The following is a 15,425-nucleotide window of genomic DNA, read 5'->3' as shown; positions in this document are numbered from 1 at the left end:
AGAGAAAGGAAAAAAAAAAACGACAGCTAAAGATCTTGATTAAAAAAAACAACGACTGAACAAACAGGGACGCTCCATTACAAAAAGTTTCTATTTATAGTAGGCTGATGCAGGATTGTTTAGCATTTGTTTTGTTTTTCTCCGCCGCAGGCTGATTTCAGCCTACAACAGCCTGACGGACAAACACCTGACCGGCTACTTCAGCAGTACTCGCATCAGGAGACACTTGCACGGAGCCGGCCTGGTACGTCAGAACAACACTTTCGGCATTTGCATAGAAACAAAAAAAGTGTCACATGGATACCTTACTTCACGTCGCTACAACTATTTTACAAATATAACGAGTTGGATGAGACTTTCTTCCACGCCTACTATTTTATTCGACCTCACATTTATTGTGGGTGTAGTTCCACAATCAGCCACTAGACGGTGGTACACTTATGTTTGCTACAGTGTACATTTAAAAGAAGAAGAGTGTAGACAGTATTTTCAAGCGCAACCACTGATCTGAATATACGACTGGATAGCCGAAAGGCCAAGACTTTTGAAGCCGCGAGGCCGCCATATTGCTCCTCCCAAGAATGGTTCTCGGCATACCATCCTATACATTTACAGAATCCAAATTGGAGAACATTTGAGACAGTGCTTAGTAGAAACAGCATGATTTATGCTGTTTTAAATTTGTTAAACATAAACAAGAGGACATTTTACAACTTGTCTTAAACGCATGTAGAAGTTATATGCTTTATGATGTTTACAGGAGAAAAAGGAACTGAGTGATCCTCAAAGCAGCACATGCCTTCCAGTTGTTAATTTTTATTTTTACTTGTTAAAAAAAAAAGTGACTCCGCCTCCCGGCCCTATACTAACTGCCTACGAGCTGTATATGGCTAATCTGTATGTCTATCGAATAGGTTATACAGTAGTCTGCTTGCGAGATGGGAGGAGCAAGATGGCCGCCCTGTCGCTTCAACGGCTTGCACGGGCGTGTATCGGCTGTCCAGTCGTATATTCAGATCAGTGAGCGCAGCCGAATTTTTGCTGAAGATTATTGAGTGTCAAATTTTCAATCCTGCTTTTTTTTTTTTTTTTTTTTGCAAACTACGGCCATCATTTTTAATGCATGTCGTGAAAACTTGGTTACATTCCCCCCAACATCTTTTGAGTTTTATTTCAGCTGGCAGAGTCTTGTGACGGTTTTTGCCTTTAGATCACCAGGAGTGGCCGCATCGTTCCGGACAAGGAGTACAAGCACAAGCTACTCCAGAGGGCCCACCAGAGACACGTCAGGGAGTGCCTGGCTCAGGCCATTTTCCTGAAGGTGCTGGAAATGGAGGTGGGTTGGAACACGGTGTTCCAGACACAAAAACAATTCAGACACTGTGAGCGTCGTGCAGCATAATGAGCCATGCTAATTTTGCTCGCAGCGTCTCCATCAGATGGAGATAAAAAGAAAACTGGAGGAGTTTGCCAGGAGGGAGCGAGTGCACAAGATGAAGGTGAGTCATTTGCATGTCAATGCTCATGCTTCGTGATGACTTGATTTGGAACGCGCAGCGTGAACGCACGGGGTTCGTTCCAGACTCAAGACAGGTGAAAATCCGTAACATACGAGTCCATATAAAAAGCATTTTAAACATTGTTTTACTGCTTCCACATGCTTTAAACATAATACCGCGTACCATATTATTTGCATCATTGAACCACAAAAACACGGTGTGATTGTCAAGGAAGAAGAATATCTAAGCATGACATACCGTACGTACTACAGTACACTCTGATTTGGAAGGTGGCGCGCACAAAGCGATTTGAAGAAGATGTCCAAATGATGTCACCACGCCCGCCTAAGGGTGCGAGGGCTTTCCGGAAGCAGCACTCAGGACCTGTGGGCGGCCATTACGGATCCTCAGAATCTGTGAGTGCAAACAGATGTGGTATTTATCAGCTCAGCCCCAAAGCACGCTGTACGCACTTCTACTTCTATTAGTCTTTCTTTTAAAGTCAACCGCCCGCATTTTTATGGGGGGGGGGGGGGGGGGACAATAATATGTTCTATGTCGCCCCACTAGTCTTTATATGGTATTCTGATTAAGCAGCAAAATCCAGCCGTTATCCATCTCAGGGGGCGGCCATTTTGCCACTTGTTGTCAAGTGAAAATTACATCACAGTTGCTCAGGTAACAACCAATCACAGTTCAGCTTCAGAAAACAGGTGAGCTGTGATTGGCCATTGCCCGATGCCGCATTCGAGGATGGTCGGAAGTGGGACTTTTCCGAGTTCAAACCAGGAAGTGTGTACGGGAACGCCCCCTTGAACTCGGAAAATCCCACTTGCGAAGTATGGAAAAAAATATATATATGTATATAATACTATAATGTGACATCACTCTACAATGGCGACCCCTTTGGAAACACAGACCGTGAATGGCAAAACACAATTAACTTGAGTTTAAAACTAGATCGTTTTCTTCATTTATAAATATTGGACATGACTTCACGTAACACAACGTACGTGACGGTATGCCGCTATCTTCCTGCATGAAATTATACAGTGAACTACTGAACTGTATGAATTGCTTATGAAGTCATAAAAACAATAAATGAAAAAAAATTGCGAGAAGGCAAGTTTGCTGGAGGTTCAAATGAGTTTTGAGGACCAAAATAAAAACAATTTATCACTATCCGCCATTTTGGTTGTTTATTTTCACCTCAAACGTTTTCTGGTCGGAATTAGGCAAAAACAACTCGGAAAAATCCGACTTCCGACCATCCTCGAATGCAGCATGAGCAATGAGCAACTGTGATGTCATCTTCAGTCGACAGCAAGTGGCAAAATGGCCGCCCTCTGATATTGATCAAAACGGCTGGATTTCGCTGCTTAACTCATATTCCACAAATGTAATATTAATCCGAATGTCATGTTTAGACTAGTGAGGTCACGTGTAACATATTATTGTCAAGAAATGTTTAAGGTTGATTTCCCCTTTCAGCAGAAAGACTTCCACATAAGTACACCATACAATAGTACCTATGACTAAAATTGAAAAATGAGTGTGTGGTTCTGTGCATGTACGCAGCCATGTTCATCTCGACCCAACACGGCTCCAGGAAAGATGCAGCGGCCCGTGCGCCTGAAGCCGATCCACAGCGGCAACAATAAACGCAGCTCCCCTCACGGGGTCAACGAGGCGTTCAGTGACAACCGCCCGCCGCTCGACTGCACCGTGAGGCCAAAGCCAACAATCATGTGACTTCTTTTAAAGGGGAAGTCAACCTTAAACATTTCTTGACAATAATAATATATATGTGATCTCACGTGTCTAAACATGACATTCGGATTAATATTACATTTGTGGAATATGAGTTTTTATCCATCACAGGGGGCGGCCATTTGGCCACTTACTGTCGACTGAAGATGACATCACAGTTGCTCAGGGCTCAGGCAACGACCAATCACAGCTCACCTGTTTTCTAAAGCTGAGCTGTGATTGGTTGTTACCTGAGACCTGAGCAAAACTGATGTCATCTTCAGTCGACAGTAAGTGGCAAAATGGCCGCCCCCTGAGATGAGATGGATAAACACGTCTGGATTTTTCTGCTGAACTCAAATTCCACTAACACAATATGAACCAAATTACCGTATTTAGACTAGTGGGGCTGCATTGAAAATATTTTTGTCAATTATTTTCTGAGGGGTTGACTTCCCCTTTACCACATTCACTCCCAGCTATTTTCACTGAAGCAACCCCCTTTGCTCCCGGCAGTTTTGGATTTTGACTGATACCCAAAGAAAGATTAGATTCTCTTCTTTCATTAGGAAAAAAGTATATTTGTATCTGTTTCCGTGTTGCAACAATTAGCATTAGAATATAGCTAAGTTTCATCATTATTCACAAATCGGTTTAAAACTGTGGGGGAAAGAGCTTTTTGCAACATGGCCCTGTTTGATCTCTTATACTCTGCTGCCACCTGCTGGACGTTTTTGGTAATAACTACCATTGCTTCAAGCATTCCCTTCAGTTCAGAGGCTGCATCAAAGCCTTCTGTATGCCCTAACATAAAAAAAATAATAATAATATGTTTTTGGGAGCATGGTCATATTTGAAATAGAACGTTTTTATACGTTTTTGGGAGGAAATGAGTTAAGCAACAATTGCACCAAAGTGGAGACAGCATAATAGCGTTTACAAACACAGTAGACGTGCGTTGCTAGTCAAAGTTGCCTGGAACCAGTTTTGCTCTGACCGACCAATCAGAAGACAGAAAAATGAAGACGTCCTTTGAGGACCAATTTGAAATCTGATTGGTTAAAAGAAACAACCCCGTTGCTAATATGGTTGACTTAACATGGGTCCAATGCACAGCACTGAACATTCACCATGCGGCTTTCCTCTCCCCGCCAGATGGACAGCGAGTCCAGGAGGCACGAGCCCACCGCTTGGGATCCCCCGCCGGGCGTCTCACCTTACTACCTGCCGGTCATCAACAGCGCCGTCACGCCGCTGCCTCCCGCCACCAAGAGGAAAGCCGGGGGCCCTGGCTGCGCTCCCAGCGGCACCCCCAGTCTCAGGGGCCGACGACGACTGCGCCCCGCCACCACCTCCGCTGCAATTGGCGCCAACGAGGTCTCGAGTTAACATGTTGTCTGTGAAAAGTGTGATCAATATATCAGAACGGGGTCGCGCCATTTTTCGTGGCGCTGTATGTTTTGTTTTGGTGTAAGCTTAGAAAGCATCAAGCAAGTGTGTGGTGTGACTACAGGAACAGCCCCTCCTGAGGACTTGCGTGCCCCAGAGCAAAGCGCATGTCACCATGGTGTATTACGGCAAATCTGTGCATCTCTCCCACGACCCGGAGGACCCGAGGGACGAGGTCAAAGTGTTTCAGCAGCACTGCGGAGGAGAGAACCTGTGCGTGTACAAGGGCAAGCTCCGTGAGGGAGGTCAGTGATGGGAATCGGGAAGAAACACAGTTCACAATGATGTTATTGAAATGTCATGCATCCAAGGTACGAGTACATGTTGAGAGAAATAACGAAAAATTTCATTTCCTCCTGACCCTCTGCCCGCCGTTCTCACCTCCAAGAGACGTTCCAGTTGGTGTCGAGGCGACATCGAGGTTTTCCCTTCAGCTTGACCTTCTTCCTGAACGGGCTGCAAGTGGAGCGCCTCAGCTCGTGCTGCGAGTTCAAGCACAGGCGAGGCCCCCGGCTGGGCGGCAGGCACGGGCACTTCGGCTTCAGCGCCGTAGAACGGGCCTCGCCGTGCTACAAGTGAGGAAGGCCGCACTTTTTCAATTTCATTTGGGGCCATCTGTTTTGTTTTGTTTTGAAATGGATTTATTATTTATGTTAATTTACAAAATTAAAGGAATATTTAAACAGATTATGTTTCCTACAGATTAAAGAAGCGCTGAATAAAACAAAAACTTGCAATAATTCTCAAATTAAAGATTGTGGACGTTCTTGCTTGTTTTTTTAACATTAAGATGATACACTTTTTATTTTGATTTGTAGTTAATTAATAAAAATGTTAATGTTTGTTTTAATTAAAACTTTTTTTTAATATTCCTTTTTTCACTAGAATTTTTCCATTGTGGAAATGTAGTAAGTATAATAATTGCAAATAATAATAATAAAAAATTGAACATCCTGATTTTTATTGTAGTTTATTCCAATTTAACATTTTTAAATTTGTATTCCCATTGAGGGATTTAATAAGTATGTATATATATATATATATATATATATATATATATATATATATATATATACACATATACACACAGTATATAATTTTTATATAAAAAAAATATATAATAATAATTGTAAACTCTTACATTTATACATTTCTGTCTTTTTTGTTGTTTTTGTAATCCTAACCCCTAACCCAGGGGTGTCAAACTCATATTAGCTCAGGGGCCGCACGGAGGAAAATATCGGTAAAAAAATTGTATACAACTTAAAAACAATTGCCGTCAATTATACGCATATTTTCGCTATTTGTGAGCCAGCCCTAAATTACAGAGCTCAACTGTTATCATAATGTTCCAAAAAAATAACACAAATGCAAATGGGATGCTGCAATTTCATTTATTTATTTATTTAAACAAACCGTGACTTCAGGTTGTGCGTAAAATAATGACATCCAGGTTCTGTGTACAATTTGCATTGAGGACTGCTTTTGAAATTACGAATTTATATGTTTTGAGCGTGGCCGGCTGATTAATTGGTCTGACATTACAATTATTATTATTTTTTTTTACTTTCCAAAATCGTCTTTATTAAACCCCGTTGCGGGCCTAATCCGGCCCGCGGGCCGCACGTTTGACACCCCCGTTTCTAACCACTCTATTCCCCCATTACAATCAGCCCCCTGAGGGGAAACCCGACTGCAAAAGTGGCCCATAATGAAAACAATTGACACCCTTGACCTAACGTTTTTAGGTGCATAATAGCAATGGGGCTGGACAAAAAGCCTGCCCCTCCCCCCAAGAAGGTCCAAGACGCCGGAGGAAGCCTCAAGGAGGCCAGCAGCGCATCCCACTCAGGACGTGAGAGCACCTCTCCACAACAAGAGGACAAACGCAGAGATGGTATGATAATGATGATGATGATGATGAAGAAGAAGCGCTCACGCGTTATGTACCAGAAAAACTGACAGATGATAATCTCACCATGCAGATTATGAAGAGGATTTTGAAGCAGAGGACGACGTCGCTGTCGAGGAACCCAGTGGCAAGAAAGCTTCTTCTCCGACGAGTGGAACCGACGCGCAGAATAAAGATGACATTTCGTCCGACTCTGAAGATGACAACAAAGATGGCGGATTTGCAGCAGGTTAGGGTGACGAAAAGACAGATTGAAATGTCGTTCATTTTGTGTGGAGCGTAGTTGGTCGACTTTGAAAGAACCTTGAGCTGTATCAACCCCCCCCCCCCCCCCCTGCCACAGAAGAAGATGACACAAGGCCTCGTTCAAGTTCCAGCTCCTGCGAGGAGAGCGACGTCGAGGTCGTCAAAGACTCCAAAGAGGACGAAGAAGCGGAAGAACCCGAGGAGATCCTCCGAGAGGAAACCGCGGATGAGAAGGACCGAGTGAACCGAGAAGGAGCCGAAGCCACCGTTTCCGGCACGAAGGTGGTGGACGTCTCCGACACCGGCGAGGAAGAACTGAGCCAGGAGGCACCGGGAGAGAAAATAGAAGACCAAGAGGCAGAAGATGGCCGCAAGTCGGAGGAGCCGGAGAGGGGTGAGTAAATGGGGGAGTGTATACAGTCAACAAGCGTTTAAGCGGGAATATGTTCCAATGAGTTGAAAATTCACTATAGAGAGCACACAAAAAAACTGTTTGCCAAGGCTACTTTTTACACTTATAACTAAAAAATCTCGTCAATTGAAGCGCTTGTAAACTTGTCGCTATTCTATACTAGCCTGGAAATCCAGACTCACTCGCGGCTCTGCCGGAGAGCGAATTTGGTCTACCGCACTATCAGTCGCATTTCTGAGGCGGGGCAAACCTGAGCTAATAGACAGCGGAATGAACCAATGAGCGTAGAGCGGACGTGACGTCAGAAAAGCGGCTCGTTTAAGTTTTTTTTAATTTTTTTAATTTTTTTTGCGGAGACGGAGTAAAAATCCAACATGGCTACTAGCCGAAGAGAGACTGGAGTGAATGATGATGTTGTTGAATGTCGTTGTGGGAAAAACTTGATGACTGAAGAGTGACGTTGCTCACGAAGACGATGTCACGCAAATAGCCGACTTTGATTGGCCCGGCCTGTTTTCGGCCGGTGCCGAATCGCTGTCTGTGGATGCCTGTCCAGACCCACTTTCTTCCAAAAGAAAGTGGGTGTGGCTTGCCTAATTCTATACAGTATATCTTTTTTTTTTTTAAATGTCATTTAGATGATTGCACTACATTAAGTGTGTGGAAAAATGTGTTTTCCCTCTGAATTTATTTCTTATTTGTATTGAATTTTATTTGAAACTATTTCAATTGGTTATTATTATTGTATAGCATGGATTAACAATTTTATAAATCTATAATTTTTAAATATTGTCTTAATATTTTCTATAATTTTCTGACATCTTTCTTGGCAAAGCTGCTGAACACACTAAACACAATTCACAACTAAATCCATGTTTCATAATCAATATGGACATTTATTTATATTGTAAATAATCACAAATTCTACAGTATCTATGCCAAGTGTCAACATTTTACTTTTTCATTGTTTTCTTTTATGTCTTTTTTTTTAGTAAATGTTTTGTATGTGCTCAATTCTATTTTCATGTCTGTGTGCATACATTTGCATGCTTTGTTACTCCGATTCTGTTTGCACCTCGCCCAATTAAAGAACCAACGCGTGTGTGAATTCATGCTTCCTTACTGCGTCTCTTTTGTTTCAAACCTCCTTAAATGTCCCGTACGTGGCTGACACCATTGCATTTGCTATGTATCTTTGTCTTTCCCCAAGCCAAATCTGTGCAGGAGAAGCTCGTTGAAGCCATCCTGCAGGAGTCCCGGCGCAGCTCTGAGCCAGAGCTGAGCGACACCAGTACCGAAGAGGAGGAGGCGGCGGCATTCACGGACCAAGGCAAGAAACCGAAAAAAAGATGGTATCAAATTGAATTCCTCTTTAAAACGCTGTTGCGAGGCTTCCTGAAAAAAACAAAAAAAAAACAGAAACCAAACGGCCTCTGTGTGCGTTTGCAGAAGCAGCTCTGGTGGAATGCAAATTAGAGGAAGCATCTGAGCCAAAAGAACACGCTGAAGCAGGCCACGAAGAACCCCATGAGAACCCCGACGACTCCGAGGACGAGACGGGAGACGGTGTTAAGGCAACAGAGCGGGAGGAAGCGAAGGAAGCCGAGGATGGAGGCGATCCAGAGGAGAAAGTGAAGACTTCAGAGCCCCAAGACAAAGCTTCAGCTATCTCCATTGAGAAGAAGATTGCAGATGCCGATTCAGAGGTGAAGCCAGCCAGCGAGACGAAGGAAGAAGAGACTGCTGGAGGATCAGAATTGGAAGCAACGCCGGAAGAGTCGAGCGGCTTGTTGGAGGCAACCGTTTCTAAAGAAGATAATATAAAGGACGAGGGCAAAAGAGCGGAGGATGAAGCCTTAGGAGATATTTTGGCTACTAGTGAAGGGCGAGACGATCTTGTGGCAAAATGTGAGGAACGCGGTAAAGAAGCAAACACGCATGAGAAACCCAGTGACGCTAACGAGGGAAGTGAAAAGGACGCAAGTCGAACTGAGGAAAGCCATAAAACCATAGAAAATGCTACCAACAAAGAAGAAGAAGAGGCTGATGAATCAGAAAAAACGGAGACAGACACGGGCGAGGGTCTCAACGTGCGGACCACAGAGACCGAAGAAGCCCCAGAAGAAAAGGCAGACGAAGTTAACGAAACAAACACAGACAATGGGGACAAAAGTGAAGCCATAGAAAAAGACGGGAAGGAAACTGAAGAAAGTACAGATGTGGCGGGCGAAGATGAGTCGATTCCTGCTCAAACCGTGGACAGTGAGGAAATAAAAAAAGCGACCGGTGACAACATGGAGGAAAGCAGAGCTGCGCAAAGTAAAGATGTGCCCGATAAGGACGAAGAAGAGAAAACAGTTACCGCCGAGGATGAAGAAACTGAAGAAATTAACAAAGCAACCACAGATGATAAGGACGAAAGTGAAGCGGTGGGAAAAGACGGGAAGGAAACTGAAGAAAGTACAGATGTGGCGGGCGAAGTTGAGTCAATTCCTGCTCAAACCGTGGACAGTGAGGAAATAAAAAAAGCGACCGGTGACAACATGGAGGAAAGCAGAGCTGAGCAACGTAAAGATGTGCCAGATAAGGACGAAGACGAGAAAACAGTTACCGCCGAGGATGAAGAAACTGAAGAAATTAACAAAGCAACCATAGATGATAAGGACGAAAGTGAAGCGGTGGAAAAAGACGGGAAGGAAACTGAAGAAATTGAAGATAAAATTGTTACTTCTCTAGAACTCGACAAAGCGACCACTGAGAACAAGGAAGAAGCAACAGAAGATGAAAACATAGCTGAAGAAAGTAACGATGAAGAACAGAACACAGCTGACGCTCGGACCAGCGAAGGTAACCAAATGAGCAAAGCGACTGCTCAGAAAGAAAATGAAGCGGTGGAGAAAGACGAGAGGGCAGACGAGGGTAAAGACGAAGAAATGGCGGCTGCGCACGCGGGCGAAGGCGAAGGCGTAAAAGAGCCAACCGCTGACGCCGTGGAGGAGAGCGAAGCGAGACGCAGCGATGACAATGAAACCCAAGGAACGGAAATCCTTGCTGCCGAGACGGCGACTGTGGACCAAATCAACAAATCGACCGTTGATAACGCCGAGGAAAGCGAACACAACGGTGAGAACAAAGCGGAAAAAAGCAAAACGACAAAAGTTATGAGCGTCACCTCCGACACGGAGGAAACACAAGAAGCACCAAAGAGTGCACAGGAACCGCAGAATACGTCAGAAGGTCACTTACAAAACGAGGACAAAAAAATGAACGTGATGCAACATGTTGGCGTCTTCCAAGTCGCGAATGTAACGCGCACAACAGAAGAGACGAGAACAGACAAAGTTCTGACAACCGAAAATGGCCAACAGAGTAAAGTTGACGCTGAGAATGGGGAGATGTCCACTCGCGCAGAAAGCGTCTCTCACGAGGACAAAAGTGACGTCAATAGATCGGAGCAAATTGAAAAAGGACAACCCGACGATGATTCTACAGAACACAAAGATTTGGAGGTCAATATGGAAAGAACTGGAGATTTTCATCAAGTCGACGACGGTACGGAGGTAGCGCGTGCTAAAAACGACTTTGAAACTCTACGGTCGAGAGTTGACTTCATCGAGGAGCTCGACCCTGATGGCCCAAAAGGAAGCAGTCGAGACCGCGACATTGAGAAAACCAAAGAAACTCCTCAAAACCGGGCCGATCCATCATCCGCAGTTGGTGACTCAGCTGAAAAATTCCCCAAAGAGAAACAATCTTCCAAACTCCCAGGCCAGAACGTGGCCTCCAAAACAAGGTCTGACGCACAGAACGCTAGCAAGACCTCAGAAGAAGGCGCAAGTGTGCTTCCGCAACCCGAGTCAAAGACTCCATCAGTCGATCCTCTCCCCCACGGAGAAAGTCCGGAGACGCTGGCCAGAGCGAGCAGCGCGGAGCTCGTCACCAACTGGCTAACGACGCATCAGGCGTCAAAATTCTTTGAAACCTTCGTCGAACCTCTGGAGGACCTCAGGGATTCTGACGCGGGTGCCGGCGAGGGGGCCGGACAATCTTCAGAGCTTCTGAAAATGGTTGAGACGTCCCGTAAGGAGGTTGCACCAAACAGCACAAGTAACACCAAAGGCAAAGTAGCTCGGTCCTCTCCTGAGAGACGTCCCATTAAAGACAACTGGGAGGCGTCCAGTGAAGACATCGAGAATGAACCAAAGCTCATAGAGAAAGACGAGACTGAAGGATCTCTCGTTGAAGACGAGGCCGGGCGGAGAGCGGCGAGCGTGTCGGCGATCAAAGCCGAGACTGCCGCGCAAATCGTTCTGACAGACGCGCGTCCCGCTCGCGAGAAAGAGCGGACATCTCCGGAAGGAAAGACGCGCGAGGGACAGGACGCAACTGAAGCTCGCCGTTTCAAAACCTCAAGTTCAGACGTTGGAAGCCACGCGGGCGCGGAGGACAAACCGTCCGTCAACCGGAACATGCGGCCGATCAATGATATCGGCAGCGAAAGCCGTTCCGGCGTGTTGTCGGTGAACAAAAAAATGCCTTTTGGTCCAAGTTCTTACTCTTTGTTGGCATCGGCCAGAACCGAGAGTGGACATTAGGCAGCGTGCTTTCTTTCTTTCCAACGTATATTTTTATTAAAGTGACAAATATGATACAGAATCATGTATAATTAACAGTTTTCTATTAACAAAATCTCCAGACAGCAAACGCCCACCCACCCACACACACATAATTGTTTTTATTTTTTTTATTCAGAAAAGTAAATATCCCAAAAACTAAATAAAGGCAGAAAATAATCATACATAAAATATTTATGGATTGCCAAAAAAGTCAGATAATTTATTCAAAATTAAAAATAAAGGCAGAAAAAAACCTACAAAATGTCCAAAAAGAAAAGAAAAATTAATGAAAATTACCATAAAATTTCTTCAAAAATGTCAGAAAATTGCAAGCAAAAAAAGGCATGAAAAATGTCAAAACTAGTTATATAATGTCCCCAAAAATAAAATTGCCCAAAATATCACAAATTTGACAGGCAGACAGGAAAGTCACAACATTTAATTAAAAAAACCGTCAACCGGAACATGCGGCCGATCAATGACATCGGCAGCGAAAGCCGTTCCAGCGTGTTGTCGGTGAACAAAATGCCTTTTGGTCCAAGTTCTTACTCTTTGTTGGCGTCGGCCAGAACCGAGAGTGGACATTAGGCGGCGTGCTCGTCGACAGGAAAGGGCGGGAAAATTGAATCAAGTGGCTACTTTGTACGAGCTTGCATACATGGGCTGATTGACATTTGGGAATGATCCTTATCGCAAAAGTATTTTATTTTATTTTTTTTAAGGCCCGGGTACCAGGCAGGGCAACGGACCCTTGGGAATCAAAACATATGGGCGAATATTTTGGTTACTGTTTACACTTAGAAAAAATGTTCAGCAAATAAATAATTCCCATGGCATTCCAAGGAGCACATCATATTAGTGTTGAGGTCAAAACCTCAAAAGACTCACTGGAATCAAGGCAAGACCATGTCAAAAACCAAGACTGCAATAAAGAAGTCCATTTCTGGAATAAAAGAAGACTGCAGCATTTTTGCAAGCTAAACGTGGATGTTAGCAACACGTGAATTGAAAGTATTGGTCGTTTTGCCAAGTGCTTCTTCACATTAAAGAAGTTGAAGAAGAAGTGCCGGTCTCGACGGAAAATCCCAAATTTGAGACAAGACCGAGACAAGACCAAGATCTTCAAAATGTCCCCAATCTCAAGGGTTACAACACTTGTGCTTAATTGGGTCCCCTGGACCCAAGTCGTTTGAGACCTCCTGGTCTATATTTTTCTTGCGCTGAACGAATCGTCTTTTTGAGGCCTCAATAATCCAGAAAATCCTCCCACCTTTGATTCTGTTTATATCTTGGTGAAAATGACCAATGGGATTAAACCAGCAACATTTGGGGGAATTCCAAGGCTTTAAACTCATCTGCGCCCCCGCCCCATCCTCGAGGACTTAAAAGTTTGACGATCAGTGCTCGGGTGCAAGGGAACCCAATTTTTACAATAGCCATCATGCATTAATCAGTAAGAAACTCCGACCGTGTGCAAAAGCAGCTCTTTTCCCAAATAGGCCCGGTTAATGGAAGGTATCGAGTGCTGTCGCCTCTTACCTGCAAGCAGATACTCTTGCTCACGCAAACTCACAAATTGAATAATTCACAGCCGGCGGGTCTCCCAGGACTTCGCTTACCTGCCATGTAAGCACACTTGAACACAAAATGCTTTCAAGTTCATGTGGAGATTTTGGCTCGATGAGAGCTCATTTGTCATCATAAAATATTTTGTGATAACATTTTTGAAAATGATGTAAAGACTACCTCTATTTACTCCTAAATTGATTATTTATTTGCCTTATTATGCTCCAGTGTGGATTTTCAGGGCAGTAATGAAATAAAAACTTTGACAAAAAAAAAGAAAAAAAAGTTTGTGTTCATTCTGAATCACCTCTCACACACTTTAAACACATTTAAATCTTTGAAAGAACATTTAAGCTTTTTTAAACACACTTTTTTATTCCTTAGTACCGTTTTCCATTCTTGCTATTGTACAAAGCTATAAAAAAAAACGATCCGTCTCTTCTTCTTGCTGTGGCGCATCTCTTCCAATACAGCTCAGTGCTGCTCAACTTGTTGTGGCACCATGTGGTACTACACTAAAAATCTGCAACGCAAACTTAAGATACCGGTACATAATATAAACGTTCTCATAATAGAATTAATTGATTATTTTTCGCAAAAAAAAAAAAACGGTTAACATGAAAAATATTTAATGGGGAAGGCTTAATTAAAAATGAACCATGACTGCAATTAAATAACCAACAAAAACCTTCAAGCACACATGCAAGTATATACAGCCTCAGCAACAAGTAAAAAAAAAAAAAAAAAAGGTGTTAATTACTGTCTTCAAAGCTGCCATTGCTACTGAAGGAGGAGCAGAATCGCATGGTGCTCATGGGATCGGACACGTAACCTGCAAAAAAGTAGAAAGGAAAATAAGAACTGTGACAGCCAGAGCACAAAACTTTCACTGATACTTATATTGAAATGCATCAGTGAGAACTAGTAATAAATATAGGGCTGAAATAATGATTTGAATAATTTGATTATAAAAAAAGGTCATGGCATGGCAGAGTACACTAAATATTTTATCATTACAATAATACAGTAGTGGACAAACCATTGCGATCGACGGGGGAAAACTGCATGCTCCTCCTTATTTCCTCCAATGAGAGGCCTCCGGAAGCACGCCTTTGCTCGCTGAAAGTCAAAAACAAACCAATCAAATGGTTTCCCGTGACGTCTGCATCGGTGGATTAGTGGTTAGCTTCACAGCCTCACAGCGCAGAGCCAATTGAAGCCAAAAGATATCAAACCCGACGACCGTATGAATGATAAATAATCAATATTATTGGGCCCTGAGCTAAAATTTCGCTGCGGGCCCCCCCATGGAAACGTGGATCGGTTCTGGTTGAGTGCCTCGTGGTGGCGGCGGCCGATGGTTTAAGGATTTCTGTCACGTCTTCTCACCTCTGGCTCCAGAAGGCGTAGGCCCGAGTGTTGAGTGCGTACTCCAGCTCGAACCTGGACCTCAGCGCAGCCACGTGACCCCGACTGGGCCCGGCTCGGGCGAGAAGGCAGTCCGAGGACGAGGAGGGCGACAAGGAGCCGCTGCTGTTACTGGAGGCGGGCGACATCAGCTGCGGATGGAAGATTGGCGGGCACAGTTTAGAATGATCTTAAACATGGATTATGTTCGATGTTACCTTTTCGGCATGAACTTCGGGGTGGCAAAAAAAAAAGTTGGTCACGTTTGTCATTTGACCAATGCAAAGCGATGAAGAAAAAATTATTTTAGCCTTGACCGTAATTTAAATTGACAGAGAAGCTGACTTAAAAATAGACATGGTTGAAATTCAGACGTTTTTTATTTAATTTTTTTAATTTTTTTAAGAGCTCAGTATTGTTCATTCGGAAATGTCATCATCATTGCTCTTTTATTTTTATTTTTTATTTTTTGTGTGTGTGTGTGTGGGTGAGTATGTGTATGTGCGTGCGTGTGTGCGTGCGTGCATTTGTTAGCTCACCAGAAAACCTATTAGAAAAAAATCTCATAC

General features: G+C 43.8%; 3 protein-coding genes across 8 annotated transcripts in view; 1 reads left to right on the top strand and 2 right to left on the bottom strand.

Moving 5' to 3' along the window:
- LOC147166506 (LIM/homeobox protein Lhx8) overlaps positions 1–6,927 on the bottom strand; it is a 21,098-nt gene extending 14,171 nt beyond the window's left edge. For 2 of the 4 annotated variants that reach the window (XM_086089510.1, XM_086089513.1), the window contains exons 1-4: positions 6,676–6,927; positions 5,079–5,266; positions 4,465–4,908; positions 1,758–1,913 (exon numbers count right to left, since the gene is read on the bottom strand). The gene's annotated coding sequence lies outside the window, so the exon portion shown is untranslated. Of the gene's footprint in view, positions 1–1,757; positions 1,914–4,464; positions 5,267–6,675 lie in introns of all 4 variants that reach the window. The other 2 variants (XM_086089512.1, XM_086089511.1) reach the window with 2 other exon arrangements.
- Positions 1–12,328, top strand: part of erich3 (glutamate-rich 3) — a 12,930-nt gene extending 602 nt beyond the window's left edge. The window contains exons 2-14 of one of the 2 annotated variants that reach the window (XM_086089504.1): positions 151–244; positions 1,211–1,336; positions 1,428–1,499; positions 1,790–1,915; positions 3,078–3,224; positions 4,404–4,625; positions 4,762–4,942; positions 5,086–5,272; positions 6,446–6,594; positions 6,683–6,838; positions 6,953–7,249; positions 8,478–8,597; positions 8,717–12,328. In XM_086089504.1, the coding sequence (XP_085945630.1) occupies positions 151–244; positions 1,211–1,336; positions 1,428–1,499; positions 1,790–1,915; positions 3,078–3,224; positions 4,404–4,625; positions 4,762–4,942; positions 5,086–5,272; positions 6,446–6,594; positions 6,683–6,838; positions 6,953–7,249; positions 8,478–8,597; positions 8,717–11,862 (5,023 nt within the window). In that variant the 3' untranslated portion in view covers positions 11,863–12,328. Of the gene's footprint in view, positions 1–150; positions 245–1,210; positions 1,337–1,427; positions 1,500–1,589; positions 1,916–3,077; positions 3,225–4,403; positions 4,626–4,761; positions 4,943–5,085; positions 5,273–6,445; positions 6,595–6,682; positions 6,839–6,952; positions 7,250–8,477; positions 8,598–8,716 lie in introns of those variants that run through there. The other variant, XM_086089503.1, reaches the window with a different exon arrangement.
- The window catches only part of tnni3k (TNNI3 interacting kinase), a 15,543-nt gene continuing 12,187 nt past the window's right edge, over positions 12,070–15,425 (bottom strand). The window contains exons 21-23 of one of the 2 annotated variants that reach the window (XM_086089506.1): positions 14,839–15,008; positions 14,489–14,568; positions 12,070–14,281 (exon numbers count right to left, since the gene is read on the bottom strand). In XM_086089506.1, the coding sequence (XP_085945632.1) occupies positions 14,202–14,281; positions 14,489–14,568; positions 14,839–15,008 (330 nt within the window). In that variant the 3' untranslated portion in view covers positions 12,070–14,201. The remainder of the gene's footprint in view (positions 14,282–14,488; positions 14,569–14,838; positions 15,009–15,425) is intronic. The other variant, XM_086089505.1, reaches the window with a different exon arrangement.

Source organism: Leptonotus elevatus, chromosome 11, assembly GCF_054856555.1.
Source record: "Leptonotus elevatus isolate MCC_2025b chromosome 11, RoL_Lele_1.0, whole genome shotgun sequence".
In the NCBI taxonomy this organism is placed as follows: domain Eukaryota; kingdom Metazoa; phylum Chordata; class Actinopteri; order Syngnathiformes; family Syngnathidae; genus Leptonotus; species Leptonotus elevatus.
Note: the sequence above shows the minus strand (reverse complement) of the source record. Positions and strands in the feature narration are given on the sequence as shown.